This window comes from Lissotriton helveticus, chromosome 8, assembly GCF_964261635.1.
Source record: "Lissotriton helveticus chromosome 8, aLisHel1.1, whole genome shotgun sequence".
NCBI lineage: Eukaryota > Metazoa > Chordata > Amphibia > Caudata > Salamandridae > Lissotriton > Lissotriton helveticus.
In genome coordinates, this window is record NC_136069.1 from 1,669,430,082 (window position 1) to 1,669,451,508 (window position 21,427).

Here is a 21,427-nt window from a genome sequence, read left to right on the forward strand (position 1 = left end):
GACAGTGATTATCAGGGAGAGATTAAGGTACTACTGCTTAACAGCAGTGATGATGAACTATCAATACACAAAACGGACCGAGTTGCTCAATTACTAATTATGCCTGTTTTCAGTGGTGAGATCAAGAAAGGCGTCGCCCCAACTCTGTTAACAATAAGAGGCCAAAAAGGGTTTGGTTCTACCGATAACCCAGGTGCAAGAGTATGGGTACAATCGCCTAAGAATCCCCCTGAGCAAGCTGAAATAATTGCAACCGGTCACGACAGTACTGTTCTAGTGATGAAGCCAGGGAGAGATGGCTGGGAGGCTGTCCCAGCTGACAAATGTTACCTACGAGAATGAATAATACCTGTTTTTGATTCCTACCCTTTTTCCAGATCATCTTCCGGATTGTTGCTGTGGCGTGTGCAGGCGCTGGACTCCTTTTGGCCTGCTACGCCGGAAGAGGAAACGATCAACGGATTCCGGATGATTCTCCAATGTGGAGACAACGTTCCTTTGCTGCGTGGGATTCTTCATCTAATTTCTGGACGACTCTTGCTCGAAGAGTCACTAACTCTTCACACTTCTGCCTTACCCCGATGCGTTCAGTAACTGATGTCCTAGCGACCTGTCTGGTTGCTGTTCCAGTATCCATAGAGACCATTTCCCATGTCTTCAATATATCTACATCCCGTCCCAATATTATTCTAGGTGATTTTGCTACTCACAGGAACTGTCCCGTATGCACTGAAATACTTGATCCGGTGCCCCCAGTTCACTCCAAAATTGTCACGTTTAATATTACAGAAGCTGACCTATGCTTTTTCATGACATGTGATCCACGAGCTATTACAGAATGTATTCGTCTAAAATTGAGGACTGTTTCTACAATTACTGCTCATGAACAAATGTTATGCCATCGACGGCTTTCCAAATTTTGTACTTCAGTCAGAAATAATATGACTTGTAAACGTTTAATAGTTACCCCCAGTCATTATCGTGCAATGTCTTTACCCTCCGGTTGGCTTTTCTCTTGCGGAAACACCTCTTGGCCTTACATTCCCGCAAACATTACGGGAGGACCCTGTGCTATTACCAGACTAAGCCTATTGATGTTTTCTTCACATCCTGATGCAAATTCCCGAATAACCCGTAATGCTGTCATATTGGACGAGGACTGTGACTCTTCCCTTCATTTGTTTTCTAAATCCGAATATCTTAGTTTGGCTGTTTCTATTATAGGTGTTCCTGCCCTTGCTGTGTACAATGCTAAATCTATTGGCAAAATGGCCTGCTGGATGGTTAAATCCATTAATAACACGTCTAAACTTCTGTCTGACATGCTATTAGATGCCCAGGGTGAACGTAGAGCAATTTTACAAAATAGAGCTGCTATAGATTATCTTTTACTTAAACACGGACATGCCTGTTCTGACTTTGAAGGACTTTGTTGTTTTAATCTTTCAGACCACACTAAATCTATTCAGGCTCACATTGACAAACTCCACGACTTGACCAAAGAAGTTAGGGAACATATAGATCAGGGCTGGTTTGACTGGCTTTTTCATTGGTTGCCAGATATGCATTCTTTACGTCAGATAATAGGGGGTTTCCTGTTAGTTACTTGCATTTTAGTTATGATTTGTTGCTTTATTCAATGTATTCCTTCCTTTATTAATACCTGTAGATGGGGTAGTAAAGTTAGATCTGTTAGCTTCGTGTCTTACTATTCCTCTACTAATGTTGATTCTCTTTAGCAGATAATAGTAGAGTACAGTCAAGGGTGAAATGTCTTGACCGGGTTTTTTCGTCTCACTTTATGAGTGATGGTGACTTTAGCCTACTATTATCTTAGTATAGTGGTTAGGGCTGGAGAATAGGCCCATTCATAAGGCGAATTCCTTCATTTATATATAATTCGACACTGTTATCTTTATTTTTAGGACCCATAAGCTTAGGGTAGGGGATAGTCCCGTTAATGCAGGTATTATGCTGTCCTTTTAGATAGCTATTATGGAGTTATTCCCCTTTTCTGCTTAGTTCGGGCCCTGTAGGCCCGAAACGGGAGAGACTCCATCTTTCTTTTCTGCCTCGGCTGCTCGAGGTGCTTGTAGGTAAGAGGTATTGTTTAGCTTTAAGCTGTTTTTCTGCAGGGAGAGAACCGGCTCAGGCTGGCCCTTATCGAAAGAATGTATTTTTCTCTATGTCGAAGACGCAACACCAGGCTGGCCAGCTGGGAGCGCGTCCTTGGCACGGAGTGGTACAGGAATTTGGTGGGCGGCAGGTTACTGGCTGGAAATTTCCATGCAGAAAGAGGGATCTATATTAGTGAAGGTGCGGAGAGGAGTGGTAGCCATTTTTCTATTGCCCTGTCAGTTGCAGACATCTCATAATTCAGAGCAGACAATCGCCATCTTGAAATCTGGAGATACTGAGGGCTGATGATCTCTCAAATCGATTGATGATAGAGAGAGAGAGAGAGGGAGAAAGGCGAGGAGTAATATCGATATCCGAGAGTGAAACAGACAGTACGAATAACAAGAAAGAGGGGTTCCGGTGACCTGGAGGAGAACAGAGAGGAGACGGAGCATAGCGGTGCAGGCGTGTATCCGTGACTGCAGGGCTGATCCCAGAGATGGTCCAGGGCACAGACAAGCAGGGACCCGAGATGACGACTGAGTCCAGACCCCATACTCATAAGGTGAAGTCTGCCCTTTCTCAGTAGTGTGCACATATCTATTCTAATTCTCTTATTGCTTTCTAGGTTATATGTTTATTAGTGTTATTGTTGATATTGTGTAATAAAAGGGACCCCAGGTTCATAGTGAGCCAATGTGTCTGAGTTGTTGTATTTACTAAGACTAACCTTTTCTTCTAGCTGAATGCTACTTTGTGGACGGAGGTCTATCCCGTCCGGGTAAGTGGTGTGCAGACAAATAGGAAGGAGGGAGAGTTTGAGTTGTTTAACAACTCTTATACACCATGATTTTGGCCATCTTTGTGTGAGAGGATTGGATCACCATTCCACTGCATACAGAATTCCAAACATATATATTATATACCACATAGTAGATATAGATAGTGATGTGTCCCATATAGATAAGGAGGTTTGTATAGGAAGAAATCGCCGCGGCGTTGTGTGACCAACGCCGGATTGTGTTGGTCGTGTGAGGTGCCGGGAGGATACGGTACGTGTTTATATGTGGCAGTGCGTGACACGCTGGGGGGATACAGCGTTTATACCCGACGGAAGACTGCGGCTTGCGTGAGCACCAACCAGGGTTGGTGTGTAATGGTAATCTCATAGGAGCTGCTCCTCCACGGGTGGAGGCTGGTAGTATAGCCTGGGTATGACTTACCGCGAGGCTACTGAGTATGAATGAGTGTAGTTTAGACTAGTAATCTGGTAAGTATTGTTGTTAGCAATCCCTATAGGTGTAGAGATATTGTACATATATGTATATATGATATGAGCTTGTATATTGCTAATTCCCCATCCTCAGGTAGGTACCCAGGTGCCTGGATAGATGAGTCCTGAGGAGGGAGGTGGTTACGTTTCGGCTGGGTGAGTGATGTTTTGGTGAGCTGATTCCATCTAGTCCGAAAATCCAGTCGTTACACCAGGGGTTCCATATAAAGATTGAATAACGTAGGGCTCAAAATTGAGCCCTTGGGGACCCCTTGTTTTAGAGTACGGGACGTGGATCTAAAGGGGGGACAGTGTATTTGGAATTTTCTGTCCGCCAAGAAAGAGACCATCCATTCATAGGCTGGCCCCTCAACCCCCAACTCACTCAAACTAGTCAGGAGTTTGGAGTGCGACACAGTATCGAATGCCGCACTTAAGTCCAGCAATATTAGAGTGGCAGTCTGTCCTTCATCAACTCTCTGACGAAGCATCACTGTTGAGGAAAGGAGGGCAGTCTCAGTTGATTGTTTAGCCCTAAAACCGAACTGGGAGGCATGCAGGAGTTGATTATCCTCCACAAATTTGACTAGCTGGTTATTCACCAATTTTTCCACCACCTTAGCACATAAAGGAAGAAGAGAAATGGGCCGGAGGTTATCCAATTGGGAAATATTCAAGTTAGCCTTTTTTTAATGGGAACTACCTGTGCCAGTTTCCATTCCTCAGGCACATGTCTTTCTTGAAATGAAAGGGACGCCAAATGACTAATGTAGTTCCACAGGAGATGAACCTGCTCACTAAGGATTTTAGGCTGAACCACATCTAAAGGCGATCCTGACTGAATACTCATGATAAGGTTTATCAGTTCCTCCCTTGGGGGGACCGTGAATTCCCTAAGATGAGCTTTCTTAATAGATGTCTGGCCAATATCCCCATAAGGTTTCCATCAACTGGATCCTGCTGAAAGGACTTATAAATCTGTTCCACTCTATTCACAAAATGATCTGCGATAGATTCGCATATCTCCGTGGAATAGAGATCTTTAGTCTCTACCCGTGTAGGCACCGTGAGCTCCTTATAAATTAAAAAGAGCTCTTTGGAAGAATTTACCGAGGAATCTATTCTCCCGTGGATAAATATTCTCTTGGCCTTGTTAATCTCACCGTGGTACTCCTTCAGACTCAACCTATATGCCTCTTCACGAGCTGGGTCATAATCCTTGCCCCACAGACGTTCAGATATTTTACATCTGGCCTTGACCATGCGCAATTCATCGGTATACCACTGGGCCGACCTAGTGTTACGTACAGGGGCTTTTGAGATCCATGGGGCCACCTTATCTAGTGCCTTCGATATCCATTGTTCGAACTCCATCCATGCCTTATTAAAGGTATTACTAAGCGGGGGCTTATCCTGCAATAGTGTATATTCAAAAGCCTTTTGGGTAAATTTGTTCCAATCCTACGTTAAGAATGGATAGATTTTGTACAAGTTGTTCTTACTGACCTATCTGTTATTGTGAATGGAACAAGGTGATGATCCGACCACAAGGTCCTAATGGGAGTTAACACCCTTACCCCCTTCCAATTAGCAAATATGGGATCTAAAAGATGACCCGCCTGGTGAGTTGACATCTTACCTAAAAGCGTAAGCATCAGTGAATTTAATAAGCCAATTAAAGACTGTGCCACAGCACAAGTAGCATCCTCAAAATGCATATTGAGGTCGCCCAATATCAAGAATTTCTTATAGCGTAGGGCCGGTTGAACTACCGATTCCAATAAGCTTTCCACAAACTGCTTGGACGGTATAGGAGATAACCCATAATTATGCATTCAGGGGACACCTTAATGGAAATAAGGCCGGCTTCACAATTATTAAGTTTTTACTTGCTCTAAAGAGCACACAAGCTTAGTATTATACACCATAGCAACCCCCCCCCCTCCTTCTTTGGGTCACCCTATCAATTCTCAGTAAGCTGTAGGCAGGAGGAAGGGCTTCAAGAATCTCCGGCGCCGAAGCCTCATCCAACCATGTCTCTGTAAGAAACAGAAAGTCAGGCTGGAGATCAGTAAGGACATCATAAATGTCTAAACTGTGTTTCCTGAATGAGCAACAGTTCACTAACAACATGGTAAGTTGGTCTGCCCCCTTTATGTTCGTCAGATGTAAAGACGAATCCAACTTACATAACCTACATTTCTGTGCCACATCCTCAGGTAACCCGCTATCAATACATACGGTGTTAGATGTAGAACGAAGGCAGAGCAACTGATCTCTAGTATAGCTTCTCCTTACTGCCGTCTCAATCTGAGCAGGAACAGGGCCCTGGCCACGCTCGGGCGCAGATGGGCATGCCTTGTGCACGCCTTTGGCGCACACTCGGCGCACCCGCTGCGCGCATCAACTGCGCGGTCGCAGGCTTGCCGTCATAATATAGGAAGCGATATGGAATGCTAGAGCGCTAACCCTAGCTCCGAGGAGACAGGAAGTGGTGGACTCCTCACCCTCTGCGCAGATGCCCACAATGGACGCGGCGGACCGGGGCGGGACCGCGCAGGAAGGCACAAATTAATTAGAAGCAAAACAAACGGTAATTTTGTGATTTTAAAAACAGGTCCTACAATTTAAGCACAGAGTAGTGACCAGCAACTTCTTAAATTCATTAAAATGAGGTCCCAAATAACGGCAAGCACCTCCCCTTCGTATCCCCACACAGTAAAGATCTTATTGTTAGTCCAGTGAAGGGTAACTGTCACTGCCACTGACAGTTTGGCATCCACGAGCGAGGGCCCCCACCTTCCGCCCTAAATAACCTCAATCAGGGGAATGCTAGAGCGCTAACCCTAGCGCCGAGGAGTGGTGGACTCCTCACCCTCCGCGCAGACGCCCACAATGGACGCGGCGGACTGGGGCGGGACCGAGCAGGAAGGCACAAATTAATTAGAAGCAAAACAAACGGTAATTTAGTGATTTTAAAAACAGGTCCTACCATTTGGGCACAGAGTAGTGACCAGCAACTTCTTAAATTCATTAAAATGAGGTCCCAAATAACGGCGAGCACCTCCCCTTCGTATCCCCACACAGTAAAGATCTTGTTGTTAGTCCAGTGAAGGGTAACTGTCACTGCCACTGACAGTTTGGCATCCGCCGATAATGGGATTGAAAAAGCCTAACGGAACCTTTAGGCTCGTACAGGATCTTAGGAAAATTGATCAGATCGTTGTCCGGTGTTGTCCAATTGTACCAAATCCAGCAGTAATTTTATATCAAATTCCACATGATGCAGAATGGTATACCGTGATTGATCTATGTAATGCGTTCTTTACTGTTCGATTACACCCAGAAAGCCAGCCAATATTTGCGTTCCGGTTCGGAGATTGTATTTTGGCATGGTGCCAAATTCCTCAGGGGTATACTGAGAATCCATCCATTTTTAATCAATTGTTAAATCATTAGAAAGTTTGAGCTTGCCTGGAGAATCTGTATTGGTTCAATACATTGATGACCTGTTAGTGGCATCAAGGACAAAAGATGCATGCATATCAGATACTGTTGCATTGTTAAATCATTTGGCAGAGGAATGACATAAAGTGTCTCCATCAAAATTATAATTTTGTCAAAAAGAAGTGCAATACTTAGGTCATAAGATTGCTAAAGGAATTAGGCAAGTCACTGCAGAAAGAATCACAATGATACAAGGAATGCAACCACCAAAAACACAAATACAAGTAAGAATGTTCCATAGGAATAGTGGGTTACTGTAGACAATGGATTAGTGGATTTTCACTAATAGCCAAACCCTTGCAGAGATTAACAAGAGCAGATATCTGAGACCCTATAGAGTTGAATAAAACTGAAATGAAAGCATTTGAACAGCTAAAAACAAGCGTATGTGAAACCCCAGCTTGGGGAATGCCTGACTATGAAAAAGAGTTTGAGCTATATTCCAACGGTCCCCTCCATCCCTTCGGTGAGGCGCGTTCCAAGGAGACTGTGGAACAAACTCAGACTAGAGGATTTTCATCGCCTCTTAGCGGCAGAACCACTGGGTCCACTGGAAGACGTGGAAGAGGGCTATGACCGCTTTTGCTCCTGGACTACCAGGGCTCTCGACACTCTGATTCCCATCATATCGAGTAAAATCAGTACTAGAGAGTCGAGCCCCTGGTACGACAGTGCCCTGCGTGCTCTGAAGGGAACCTGCAGACGGGCAGAAAGAGCCTGGCGAAAGACATATGGGGCTGATTTAAAAGCTGCATATGTTACTTCTACCAGGGCGTATCATCGGGCTATTTGTCGAGCTCGAGCGGCTTATTATGCTGCAGAAATTCGCAGTAGCCCAAACCCGTCAAAGACCATCTTTAAGGCCGTGAAGGATCTTGTGGCGAAGCGAACTTCCTCTGTAGTGGTGAGTTCCATCTCCCACTGTGAATCCCTTGCCTTGTACTTTCTGGGAAAGGTCCAAGCAATCTATCGGGCATTTCCCAGCACAGGGATTGACCGGGGAAGTTCTAGTGGGACTTTACATCTTACCACCCTGCTCTCCTTTCCCCCCCTCTCCTTGGAAGGATTTGACAAACTCGCTTTGCGAGTTAAATCTGGCTCTCCATCTGATCCAGTTAGACCGGCTCTGTTTAGAGATCAGGCCTTTATGGGGCGCTCTGTGGTGTGCTCCCTGGTCAACCTATCCTTGGAGTCGGGGGTGGTTCCAACTAAGTGGAAGCAGGCGGTGGTGTCCCCTATCATCAAGAAGCCTTCCTTGGACCCATCGAAGTCCGAAAACTACCGCCCCATCTCGCTGCTGCCCTGGCCGGCGAAGATAACAGAGGCTCATGTCAACTTGGCCCTGTCTGACTATCTCGCCCGAACCAATGTCCTCGACCCCACGCAAAACGGCTTCCGTGCTGGGCACAGCACGGAGACCGCTCTTCTTGTGATGGTGGAACATCTCCGTGCGGTGTTGGATGCTGGTCAGACGGCGGCGCTGGTATTGTTAGACCTCAGCGCCGCCTTCGACACGGTCTCTCACAGCATCCTCCTGCATCGTCTCGAGGAGATAGGTGTCGGCGGACAGGCCTTGCAGTGGTTCCGCTCCTACCTTGGCAATCGTTCCTTCTGTGTTTCCATCCCTCCCTTCAAGTCCAACTTACAGCCACTGGCCATGGGGGTTCCGCAGGGATCCTCGCTGAGTCCCACGTTGTTTAATCTGTACGTGAGACCGCTGGCTGATGTCGCTAGGCAGTGGGGCCTCACCTTGGTCTCATATGCCGACGACACACAGCTGGCGGTTACTCTCAGCGGGGATGCGGAAGTAGATGCCCCCAGGTTTCAGGAAGGACTGAAGGCGGTGGCTAGCGGGTTGACAGGGAACTGTCTCCAGCTGAATGCCCCTAAGACAGAGGTAATGATTGTCGGACGGGGAGCGGAACTCTGGGGTGACCAATGGTGGCCATCAGAGTTGGGACCATCTCCGACCCCGGTGGTGGAGCTGAAAAACCTGGGAGTCTGGTTAGACTCGGGCCTTACCTTCATAGGACACACTAAAAGAACAGCTGCCTGTTGCTTTGGTCTGTTGAGAGGCTTAAGACCTGTCCTCAAGTATTTTGACGCCCCAACCAGACAGTTAGTAATCCAGGCCACTATCTTCTCTCGCCTGGATTACGCGAGCTCTCTTCTCGCTGGGGCGAATCAGGCTGAGCTTACCCGATTGCAACGGGTACAAAATGCTGCAGCTAGGGCGATTGTCGGCCTGCCTAGATTTTGCTCGGTGGCGAATGTTCTTCGCTCCCTACACTGGCTTCCAGTGAGGAAGCGTATTCTTTTCAAGGTTCTTTGCCTGGCCTTTAAGATCCTAAGAGGCATAGGCCCTGAAATTCTGGCTTGCTCTTTGTCTTTCTATGTCCCTAGTCGCACTCTTCGCTCCCAGGGCCAGGCCTTGGCTGTAGTCCCCAGATACAGGCTTTGCCGTATGGGGGGACGTTCCTTCGGTGTTAAAGCGGCATCAGCTTGGAACTCTCTCCCGGTAGAAATCCGCCAGTTGGAGGATCTCATGGCTTTTCGGAAAGCCTTGAAAACATTCTTGTTTTAGTTCTCTTCCTTAGCCCCAGCCTGTGTGATGTACTTTTAATTTAGAGTGGTCTTTCCTGGTTTCCCTTCCTGCTGTGTTATGTTTTTATATGCACTTCCTTGTCAAATGCGCCAGGACGCTCCTTAGCTGGAGTAGCTGTGCGCACAATAAAAAGCAATAACATAACATAACATAACATATATTGCAGTGGACGAGAAGGATGTGCATTGTCAGTGTTAATTCAAAGACATGGAAAACTGAGAAAACCGATTGTGTATTTCTCAGCTGTTTTAGACCCAGTGTCAAAAGCCTTGCCAGGTTGTCTGAAAGCAGTAGCAGCTACAAGTGCAAGTCTAGAACAGAGTGAAGGAATAGTGATGGGATTTCCTGTGAGGGTATATGTACCTCATTCTGTGGAGATTCTCCTCACTAGGACAAAAACACAGTACCTTACTAACAACAGAATGACAAAATATGAGAAAACTATTCTAGGTGCAGATAATGTAACAATCTCACGTTGTGTGAACATAAACCCATCCACATTGTTACCTGAAGTAAGAAACGAGGTTGATCACAATTGTTTAGATGTTCTTGAGTACTGTACCAAACCAAGACCTGACATCAGAGATGAGCCATTGCCTGAATCTGATAATGTGATGTTTGTTGACGGTTCATGTCTGAGAACTGATGAAGGTGTTCTCAGCGCTGCATATGCCGTATGTACAGTGGCAGTTGTCCTGGAAGCATCTTGTCTGAAAGGAATTCGTTCTGCTCAGATAGCGGAATTGATTGCTTTGATTCGAGCATGTGAACTAGGAAAAGAGATCAGAGTTACCATAGTGACTGACAGTCAATATGGGTTTGGGGTTGTCCATGATTACGGGCAATTGTGGTCCCAAAGAGGTTATTTAACTTCTGCAGGATCCCCCATTAGAGATGCTGAGTTTGTAAAAATGTTGATTGATGCTATTCAGTTGCCTGATAAGATTGCAGTGGTAAGCTGTGCTGCCCATAAAAAGGGAGATGACGACATCACCAGAGGCAATAGGTATGTGGACTCTGTTGCAAAATACTGTGCTAGAAACCTTGCATCTATAAATCGGGACAAAAAAGAAGAACGTTTCAAGTTCTTTAAAGCTAACCACAGTAGTTGATACTTGACAGGAAGTGAGACAAATGCAGGAAGAAGCTAGTGAGGAAGAGAAAAACATTTGGCTGAAGGCAGGATGTAGACAAAGGGAAGAAGATAATCTGGGTTTACAAAGATGAGAGACCAGTAATGCCTGATATAACATGATTTCAAATATGGCCCGAATGTACTATGGTCAAGCCCATGTTGGAAGGGATGCTATGTTGCATATGTTCAGACAGACCTGGTACAATCCTAAGTTTAGGATGATCGCCGAAAGCTTGTGTCAGAGATGTCTGGTGTGTCAGCAATTTAATCCAAACAGAAGAACAATTGTGAGCTTCGGAACCATAGGATGAGAGGGAGGTCCATTCACATGAATGCAATTGGATTTTATTGAGTTGCCACCTTGTAATAGACTCAGATACGTGCTGGTAATCATTTGTTTGTTCTCTCGGTGGGTTGGAGCCTTCCCCACCAGGAGAAACGATGGAGTAACTGTTGCAAAATTGCTTTTGCGTGAGATAATACCACGCTACGGCTTTCCAGTAACTATTGAAACAGATCGTGGGAGCCACTTCCAAAATTAGTTATTGCAAATGATTTGTGAAGCACTGGACATTTGTCAGAAACTGCATTGTGCTTACAGACCAGAGGCTTCAGGGGTAGTTGAACAAGTGAATGGAACAATAAAAAACAGGATTGCAAAAATGTGTTTTGCAATAGGACTGAAGTGGCCGGACACATTACCCCTTGTTTTGATGACCTTAAGGAGTATACCTAACAAAAAGACTGGACTAAGTTCACATGAAATTTTGATGGGCAGAGTGATGAGACAAGAATGTGTACCAGTTGATAAACTGTTAACTATTAATGATGACATCATACTGGATTACTGCAAAAACCTGTCTGACGTGGTAACTTCTGTGTTCCATCAGGTGGGAACTGAGTCAAACACGAAAGCAAAAAATCCAGCTCATGATCCAGTCCCTGGAGATTGGGTTCGGATAAAGGTACACAGAAGAAGAAACTGCTTAGTGACTTGCTGGCAAAGACCGAGACAGGTTATTTTGGTCAGCACAACTGCAGTTAAATGGGCCGGAGTAAAGAGATGGGTGCATGCCAGTCACACCATCCGTGTGCCTGAGCCTGAGAATCCGCACGAAGAAGGTGAAAGCACAACTGATTCTGATTCTGAAGGAGAACCAGAGAGAAATCCAGATACTGAGGCTTGACAAGAACGTCGACATATGGAGGTATCGAATGCTAGCTCTGCAACTGAAGGAGAAATTGTTGAAGTACCAAATTCTGAAGTTCGACCTGAAAGTCGAGATTTGGTAAGAACTGATACCAGTAAAGACATTGAGCAATGTGGAGATAAAACTGGTGATCAAGAAACTACTGAAGAACAGTCAGAAAGCTCTGAAAGCAGGAACCAAAACCCTGACACTGGAAAAGAGGAAATAACTCACGATAAGGATGAGATTCCAAGTACCAGTTATGGAGATGTTCCTTACAGAGTGAAAGTACTGTCTAAAGAGATTCTGGAAAAGAAACAGACATTATAAAGTTTGTCATAAATGAAACTGCCAAAGATATTGAAAGTGAAACTGATGACAGTGCAGATGAAACACAATTGAGAAGGAATTCAAGGAAAAGGGCTTGGAGAGTGGAACATAACACTACAGAGCCAAAGACAAAAAGAGCTCGTAAAGGAGATAATTGGCCTAGAGAAAATAATGGACTGAAATTCAAAATGGTTAACAAAGCAAGAAAACCAGAAGATCAAGTAAATGAAATAACCAGTCAGAAAGAGTTGTTGGGAAAAAGAATAGAAGTTGTTCAAAGGCCAAAAAGAGTGAGAAGACCAAACCAGAAATATAAATCACCTGAATGGACTTACATGTTTTTGCCTCCTATTGAGGATATAAACAGCAGCCAAGAGAACCTGAATTGCCCAAGTCAATTGAAAGAAAGTGAGTAAAAACTGAGACTCAAAGAAAGAAAACAGATCGAAAAGTGCAAAGTAAAGGCAAGACCGGAAACATTGGTATAAGAAAAACATTGTAAGATAAAAGTGAAAGTCTATTAAAGACAAAAGTCTAAGAAGAAAGAACTGTGAAAATCGCTCTGTAAAAAAAAAAGAAAATGGCTACTAATGATGTCAATACGAAATTTTCTATTTTTAGAAAATGGTGTAGAATGTGGTTAATATGTACTGGATTATTAATGTTAATATGGTTGATTTTTAGCAATTATCATTCCCTTTAAAGAACATTTTGAAAAGATAAATTGGGAGTATGAATGGACAGAATAATGAACTAAAGACTGATAAAGTACATATGTATAAGCCAGAAATTCCTCAAGATATATCCACTAGTGACTTTTCAAAGAACAACTTTTCAAGATTATTATCTGAGTATGTTAGAACCATGGATGCTAGTGACTGTTACGTATGTGTGAAACTACCAGCATCAGTTTCAGAAGGGGTGACCTATCACCATCTTCCACTTACATATGGAGTTACATGTAGTGTAATAGCAAGTTGATTTTATAATACAGGAACATTAGAGTATTATTATTCAAATTCTGATGATACGTTTGCAAAATTGAAAGTTATAAATGCAATGAACAAAGTTAAGCCTGTGAAAGTTATGGGAGAGTTTGTCTTAGAAATTGAAGAATTGACACATGAATATGCTTTTAGACATAATTTGTCTTGTAAAATGAGAAATGAAGAAAAGGCATTTTTAGGTATGGTTAAGGAGAGAAGAAGTATATATAAGAGAAAGAAAAAGTGAAGCATACTAAATCCAAATATTGGGCATCTGAAGATGAAAACATTGATGGTAGAAATGTAAATGTGGCCATACGAATAGATACCCCATCATTAGGAAAATGTATTCGAAGAGACATTAATGTGTGTGACAATTAATTTGTGGTAGCAAGTCAATATAAAGACACTTATCATATAATAGGGGGTTGGGGATTTAAAGGTCGTAGAGATCCAATTTTTCCTGGTATCTATTTCATCTGTGATAACAAAGCTTATTATAAGTTGCCAGATCACTGATACGGGACATGTTATGTAGATCTGGTCGTTCCTAAATTTTTTGATGTAGATAGAGGTACCAATGGGATATATGAGATAGGTAAACCTTTAAGTCGTAGAAAAAGAGAAAGTCTAATAGAAATAATAGGTGATATTTTTGGAGCACTGATACCAGCAGTGGGAATATCTTTCAATGCAAACAGAATTCGGAAATTATCAACGATAGTAGATCGTTTGTCAACAGACACTGCAGGTGGATTTTTAATGGTAAACACTGAATTGGTTGCTATGAGAGCAATGGTGATGCAAAATCGTCTTGCTCTTGATATAAGAGGGAGGAGTTTGTGGAATTTTGAAAGTACAACACTGTTGCACCTTCATTCCAGACAAAAGTCAAAACATTGAGAGATATATTACAAATATTACAGAATTGCATAAGGAAATTGAACCACTGGAGGTTGATGGTGTCCTTGAATGACTTGGTAGAAGTTTTTCAGCAGTTAAACATTGGTTTCATGAAATAGGTAGGTCTATTATAGGTAAGGTATTAATTCCATTAACAATAATAGTAGTAGTGATTTTGATATTAAGATTATGTTGCATGATTAGAAAGAGGAGGAATGTTTAAAGGTATATATAGAAGGTGATTCAAGAAAAGCGAGAAAGAGAACGAGAAAATTGTGATATAGAAATGGAAGAGTTCCAAAAGAAACTCTATCAAGACAGCAGAAAAGTAGAAGATACTGGAGTATAATTCATACTAATCAAAAGAACTTGCAACATGTCAAGATAACATTTGCTAAATTTTGGGAGCTATTTGATGATAATTCACCAAAGGATGGAGTTGATGGAGCGAGGTGAAGAAACAAAATTGTGTATATCCCTCGTGAAGTAACTTTCTCATAACAATAACCTGAACTAATCGTGTGGTTTTGAAAATTAATCAACGTAGAATAGAATGCACACACAAATACACACGGGAAAGTAATTTGCTTGTGTTGCACATTATAACCAACTAAATAAAGTGATGTTGTAAACTAACCAAAAGCGGCATGAAAATGCTTTTTGTCTGTCTATTTGTGGCATAAAGATGGCGACTGGTGAGTAAATCACGCATATATGTTGCTTTATCTGCTAGGTAACAACTAACAGGGAAACCTTAGTATGGGGGGGGGTAAACAGAAAGGCTATAATTCAACAATTAACGTTTAATTGTGTTGTTTCTATAATAGTTCCCGTTCTGGCCTGTGAGGCCCAGAATAAAATGGACGTTTATATGACTCCGAGATTGAAGCGCTGTTCGCATGCTCAGAGTGAGACTGCGGCCAAGCCTGAGCTGCCTGTGCCTGAGCAGGATGGGTCAAGGACAGTGTGCCCTGAAAGTACAGATGACTGCCAACAAAATGGACGTCCGTATTGTAGACTGTGAGAAGAAGTATGAATATAACGAGTTAAGGACCCGAGTGAAGCGGACATAGAGGAGGACAAAAGGACCATTTTTATTAAGCTGACAAAGCGGTAATTAGACAATACGATGATGAGGTTATGCTAATCCACCCATTTGATTGACCAATCAGAACTGTTAAAGACACTGATAGTTACTTTTGTAGATAGATTAAGTTAGGGAAAAGGGTATAAAAGAGTGCATTCGGACCTAAGAAAAAACTCTCTTCTTTGATTTCCATCTGTGTATCCTGACATGCTGCCGGAATGCTGAATTTTCCTGAGGCGTAAGAACTTTGAAAATTTTCTGAAACTTTAACTTTTCTTGAATGAGTACGGAGTCTTTAGATGAGGTTAATAACTAGAGATAATAGGGAGATGGACTTTGGGATCTATTTTGTACTTTGCTAATATTCGTGTCCTATAATGTGTTTTCTTTCGGAATTTTGAATTAAAATGAATATAAATGTATGAGTTAAAATTCTTTCTTTCTCTAAAATCTATTTTGCATTAAACAAATAAAAGTGAATAAAATATAGGTCATGCTAGAAGATTTTCTTTAAATAAAAATTAGATAAATGGAGAATTAAGCTGTTCTTGTATTTTCCTTAGCCTAATTTTTTCTAGAAGATTCATTGACAAATAATGGTGGTGTGTCTGAATAATTGTCTCGTTGATGAAAGCATGGTAAAATCAATTTAAACTGCAGATGTACATATTATAAATATTTTGTTTTAATTTAGACACTCTGCTATGATCCAGCAGCTCTCCTTTGAGTCTTACCAATCCATGAAGTAGAGAGAAAGTGTGTACGAGGGACTCGCAGTTTTATGGGCCCCACTGAAGAGTAAATGTATGATTTAGTACTTCAGGGAAAGGTGATGAGGTTGCAGAAGATATTTCCGGAGGAGCGCTGCATCACCTGCACTAACTTCATATTCCTCTCTAGCTTCCTTTCCATCTATTCTGTGCAGTTCTCACCTCTATCTATTCACCATGCCACACAATTCCACTCCACAACTACATTCCACACAATTCCAGAACTAACAATTCCAATACAACCCACATAATTCCACTCCACATAACATACACACACTACACTCCAAACAAAAACACATAGGTAAAAGGCGTCATTTACAACGCCAAAAGCTCTAACGCTTACAAATGTGCGACCCATTACATTGCAAATGCTTGTTTGTTTGGGCCTCTGATTTTTCTTTGTTTACAGTGCATCCTTATCTTTCCCAGAACCCTCAGGCTTGTTGTTTGTCTTGAGTTGCAACTTTGCATCTCAAGAACCCAAAGTTTTATACCCCACAGAGGCGTATACTTCAAAAATAATTTTAGGAAGCTTCTTTTTTTGTAGAGTTTTAATAGCGCAAACTTGACCAGAAGGTATCAGAACGCTTTGCATGAGCACGAGTTTTGTTACAGACGGACACTTTCCTTTATTTTGTTAGGCACGGGGAGATTAAGTGATTTGCCCAGAATAACAGAATGAAGAGCGTCCCTGCCGAGACTCAAACCTGGTTCCCCCGCTCCGAGGTTGACCACTCTAGCCGTTAGGCCACATTCTCTCCCCAACGATCTTTGAACATGTACAGCAGCCAAGAGCCTGAGCACTGCCAGAACCATTTTTTTTTTTAAACGATTTCTATTGCAGACTAATAATAAACATACCACTTCCACATAGGCACCATAGTTCCGGTTCCGCAGTGCATCATTTCTCGTTCAGCTTCATACACAGCCGTTAGGCCCACAACCCGGAGGTCGGGCGGCGTCAAGCAAGGAAACGTCAGAAGCAGAAATGCAGTAACAGTGGCAATCCGTTCTAGGTGTACACGTGTCCACTTTTAGTGTTACTCCCTTGTATCTCGTCTGGATTTCCTAATCTAATCCCCAACCCCCCCCCCTCCCCTCCATAGCTCACCCCCCCCCCTCCATTCACGCAAGAGAGCTCGCTTAAATTCGCATCTGGGAATATTGTCAGGAGCTAGTAGTAGTCTAGGTATGTGATGTGCCTGGCATGTCCTGGGGAGTGCCTACCTCCGGGTCAGGAGTGTCCCCCTCTTCCTGCAACACGCTGTCTCGTAGTGCCTGCACTAACGCCTCCCAAGCATTCGCTGTGTCCAGAGCTTTATCAGTGTTTGTGCGGCGTGCCAGCTCGTAGCGGAGCGTGCTTTCGCAAACAGCCCACTTCAGGAGTTCATTGATCCACCGCCTGTGCGTGGGGCCCGTTCTCGCTTTCCATAATCTTGTGACTTCTCGCTTGGCTAATATCAGGCCCATGTCAATAAATTTACTAGTAATTTTATTTTTGGGAGTATGCGGGAACCAGTGCAGAATACACACGGCCATATCAAAGTGTGGTCCCCTTTCTTTAATATCGTTCAGCGTGTCCCCAATCTCCTGCCAGTATTCCTCCAGGTTAGGGCAGGACCATAACATATGATCCAATTCAGCTCCCTCCGTAGCACATCTGGGGCAAGTCGCATCAGCCGCCCCAAAATATTTCCTGAGTTTGCCAGGAGTTAAATAGGCTCTGTGGAGGATATAAAAGTGTATTTGCTGGAAGCGTGCGTTCCTCGTACTCTTCCGCGCTCGCTGCACTATCTGAGTCCAAGCCATTTCAGGGATCTCCTTGCCCAAGTCAGATTCCCACTTGGCCTTCAGCGCTGTCAAGGGCGGTAAGTTCTCTCTAAGCATCCTCGAACATAGGCATGTTACTGCTTTGTAGGTCCCCGCTGCCATCATGGCATACTGACAGGCCAGGGTCATCACGGGTTCGGAAAGTCCCCCTTTCCAGTGCGCCTGGATGGCCCCAGCTACCGATGCATGCAGCAAATAGCTCCCTCTCGGGAGGTCAAACGGCCCCTGCAGAGTATGAAATGGTATGAGCACTCCGTTCTCATACAAGTCACCCAGCACTTGCAGCCCCGCATCTTCCCAAGCCTGCAGCTGCGACCAGTCTCCCCAGTGGGGTAGCGGCATGGCTTGGCAGTTCGGGCTGGACTGTTCCCATGAGGCACAGGGTCAGACTGATTTGCATATGGCCATGTCTGAACTGGGGTGGCAGAGTGGGCTAAAAAACGGTGATGGATTAAACCCAGATCAGTTGACTGGGGGTGAGTGCTTGTATTGTCAACACTCCGTCCATCATTTCCTTTGGTTTTTCTTTGTTCGCCATAAGTTGGCAGGGTATGCTCAGACGTGAGTCCCTTGCTCACTTTGCCACTGGATTCAAGCAAGCCGGGCTGAAGACGGCTGAAATGCCAGAAACCGGTCCTCGGTAGCTTGTTTCCGGTCCAGGGAAGGCATGGTTTGGCAGTTCGGGCTGGACTGTTCCCATGAGGCACAGGGTCAGACTGATTTTCATATGGCCATGTCTGAACTGGGGTGGCAGAGTGGGCTAAAGAACGGTGATGGATTAAACCCAGATCAGTTGACTGGGGGTGAGTGCTTGTATTGTCAACACTCCGTCCATCATTTCCTTTGTTTTTTCTTTGTTCGCTATAAGTTGGCTGGGTATGCTCAGACGTGAGTCCCTTTCTTACTTTGCCACTGGATTAAAGCAAGCCGGGCTGAAGATGGCTGATATGCCAGAAACCGGTCCTCTGTAGCTTGTTTCCGGTCCAGGGAAGGCATGCCTTGGCAGTTCGGGCTGGACTGTTCCCGTGAGGCACAGGGTCAGACTGATTTGCATATGGCCATGTCTGAACTGGGGTGGCAGAGTGGGCTAAAGAACTGTGATGCATTAAACCCAGATCAGTTGACTGGGGGTGAGTGCTTGTATTGTCAACACTCCGTCCATCATTTCCTTTGTTTTTTCTTTGTTCGCCATAAGTTGGCAGGGTATGCTCAGACGTGAGTTCCTTGCTCACTTTGCCACTGGATTCAAGCAAGCTGGGCTGAAGACGGCTGAAATGCCAGAAACCGGTCCTCGGTAGCTTGTTTCCTGTCCAGGGAAGGCATGGCTTGGCAGTTCGGGCTGGACTGTTCCTGTGAGGCACAGGGTCAGACTGATTTGCATATGGCCAAGTCTGAACTGGGGTGGCAGAGTGGGCTAAAGAACGGTGATGGATTAAACCCAGATCAGTTGACTGGGGGTGAGTGCTTGTATTGTCAACACTCCGTCCATCATTTCCTTTGGTTTTTCCATTTTATAACACACTTCTTTGAGGGTGAATCGTAACTCTGCTAATGCAGTCTGTTGAACAAAGGTCCCTACTTACAGCTTCTGCATTGGTGGAGCCCAAGAGGTTGCTTTATTACGGTATTTCCAGGAGCACCACACACAGAGTTGTCCAACTATTACCAAACACTTTCCTTAACAAGAAGACAGACCGGTTGGTTTGCTAATGCTTGTTTTGAGATTGAAATTAAGCACCTCTTTCCTAGTGTTTTAATTAGGACTGTATATTAGTGTTGCATGACCCACATATGGCAAGTCCCCCATAGGGATACAAAGTTTGCATTACTTTTCTGTGGATTTAATGCTGTTCTACTAAAGAGATTATTGAAAAATGGATTCTTGCTGTGGTTGTATCATGTGTGGCCTATTGTCCAGTGAAACGTTTCGTTTAGCTGATCTGAAGCTTCATCACACCAAAACAGATAACCCGCCAGTGTTGTAATACTTAAAAACACAACACCACCATAAAACATAAGAAATGGGAATATTGTGAGGCTGGTGTAGATATTAGGTTAATGCTGCAATTGTAGCTGCAATAATGACTTAAACGGGTGTTTTTTAAATCAATGGCATTGTTTTACCCATATTAACTGAACATGTCACATGACAGCTTAATTCCCAAGCCCATTTTACCAGGTTTACCCATTTAGTCTGAGTAGCGCAGTGCCAGGAGCTGAACCCACCACGCCCCGTGGGTCTGCTGGGTTCAGTGCCTGGTGTTAGCTGAACTGTCCCAGCTGACCTCAGTAGGGGTCACGAGAGGGCAGTTCTCAGTTACAAATCAGCAGATGGGCAGAACATTCGTTGGACTGAACTCTTCCTCTTGTCTTCTGCAGGTTGAGAGCTGCTCCAAAGAAAGCACCCAAAAGAAGCAATGCACGCACCTCACCAGGAGCCCCGTCCTTTTCGGTCACAGGTAACGTATGACTGGCAGGATTGGACCAAACCTGCGTTGGTTTCCTCATTTAAGACACTAACTTAGAATGCAATGCTGAGCTGTAGAAAGACAAGTTTTAATGCCTAACTATATCCATCTCTTCCAGTGGTCTGATCAGATCGGCCCTTCCATCTCCAAAAGGAACAGTCTGCTGTCACTCTTATTTTCCATTATGTTAAATACTGCATTCTAGAACTTTATAGTGAGGCTGAACGTTATCTATTTTAATAAATGTAAACAAACAATGGTATTCAGTAGCGTTTTTCAATTTCAAGAAATGCAAATATTTAAATTGAGGACTGTTCATCTTGACAGAAAAGCCCAAAACTGTGTGCTAGGCTGCTATAATGGAGTACATTTAGTAGATCAAATGCCAACATATTGAGGGAGGAAGTAAAGGGACAAGTGATATAGGTCAGCCAAGGAACAGAGAGCAATGGAAGTTCTTAATTAGTTTTTCATTTTGTCACACTAGAATAGTTAACATTTCTAAAAAGAATTACTCCAAGGGCAATGGCAAAAAGCTGAGAAGGCTTCAGAGGTGAATTCTTCTATAGTCTCAGTCCCACTGTACATGGTAGATCTGAGAGCTGTTCTTTCTCTCTGCCCAACCTTACAGTTAAAATATGTAACTTTGTAGTCAATGCCTGGTCTGGAACAATCTCATTCTGAACTTGTGCAGCTTAACATCCTATAGAATCTCGTTCTGCACCTGTGCAGCTATACATCCTCTAGAATATCATTCTGCACTTATGCAGCTAAACATCCTATAGAATCTCATTCTGCACTTGTGCAGCTAAACATCCTATAGAATCTTATTCTCCACCTGTGCAGCTAAACATCCTACAGAATTTCATTCTGCACCTGTGCAGCTAAACATCCTATAGAATCTCATTATGCACTTGTGCAGCTAAACATCCTACAGAATCTTATTCTCCACCTGTGCAGCTGAAACATCCTATAGAATGTCACTGAAGTGAGATGACCGCTGCAGTGCCAGCTACATACACCAGGTAAGGATGACCTGGTACAGCCTACATACTCGTACAACTCATCAGAGCCAATTGCTCTCTTCGTCACTTCCGTAAGAAGCTGATATGGCTCTTTGAACAAGCCCTCCAAGCTGAATCTTAAATGTAGTGAATTTTATGTATTTTGCACAGTATGTTTATAAGATATTTATATATTTATGTATACTTATTTATGTATTTAA

At 43.7% G+C, this 21,427-nt stretch overlaps 1 protein-coding gene across 7 annotated transcripts in view; it reads left to right on the forward strand.

Annotated features, from left to right (window-relative positions):
• LOC144773616 (transient receptor potential cation channel subfamily M member 2-like) overlaps positions 1-21,427 on the forward strand; it is a 4,189,411-nt gene that overhangs the window by 150,589 nt on the left and 4,017,395 nt on the right. For all 7 annotated transcript variants that reach the window (XR_013600029.1, XR_013600030.1, XM_078658762.1 and 4 more), the window contains exon 3: positions 20,114-20,193. Coding sequence is in view for 5 of the 7 variants with exons in the window: in XM_078658762.1 (XP_078514888.1) it covers positions 20,114-20,193 (80 nt within the window). In the remaining 2 variants the exon portion in view is untranslated. The remainder of the gene's footprint in view (positions 1-20,113; positions 20,194-21,427) is intronic.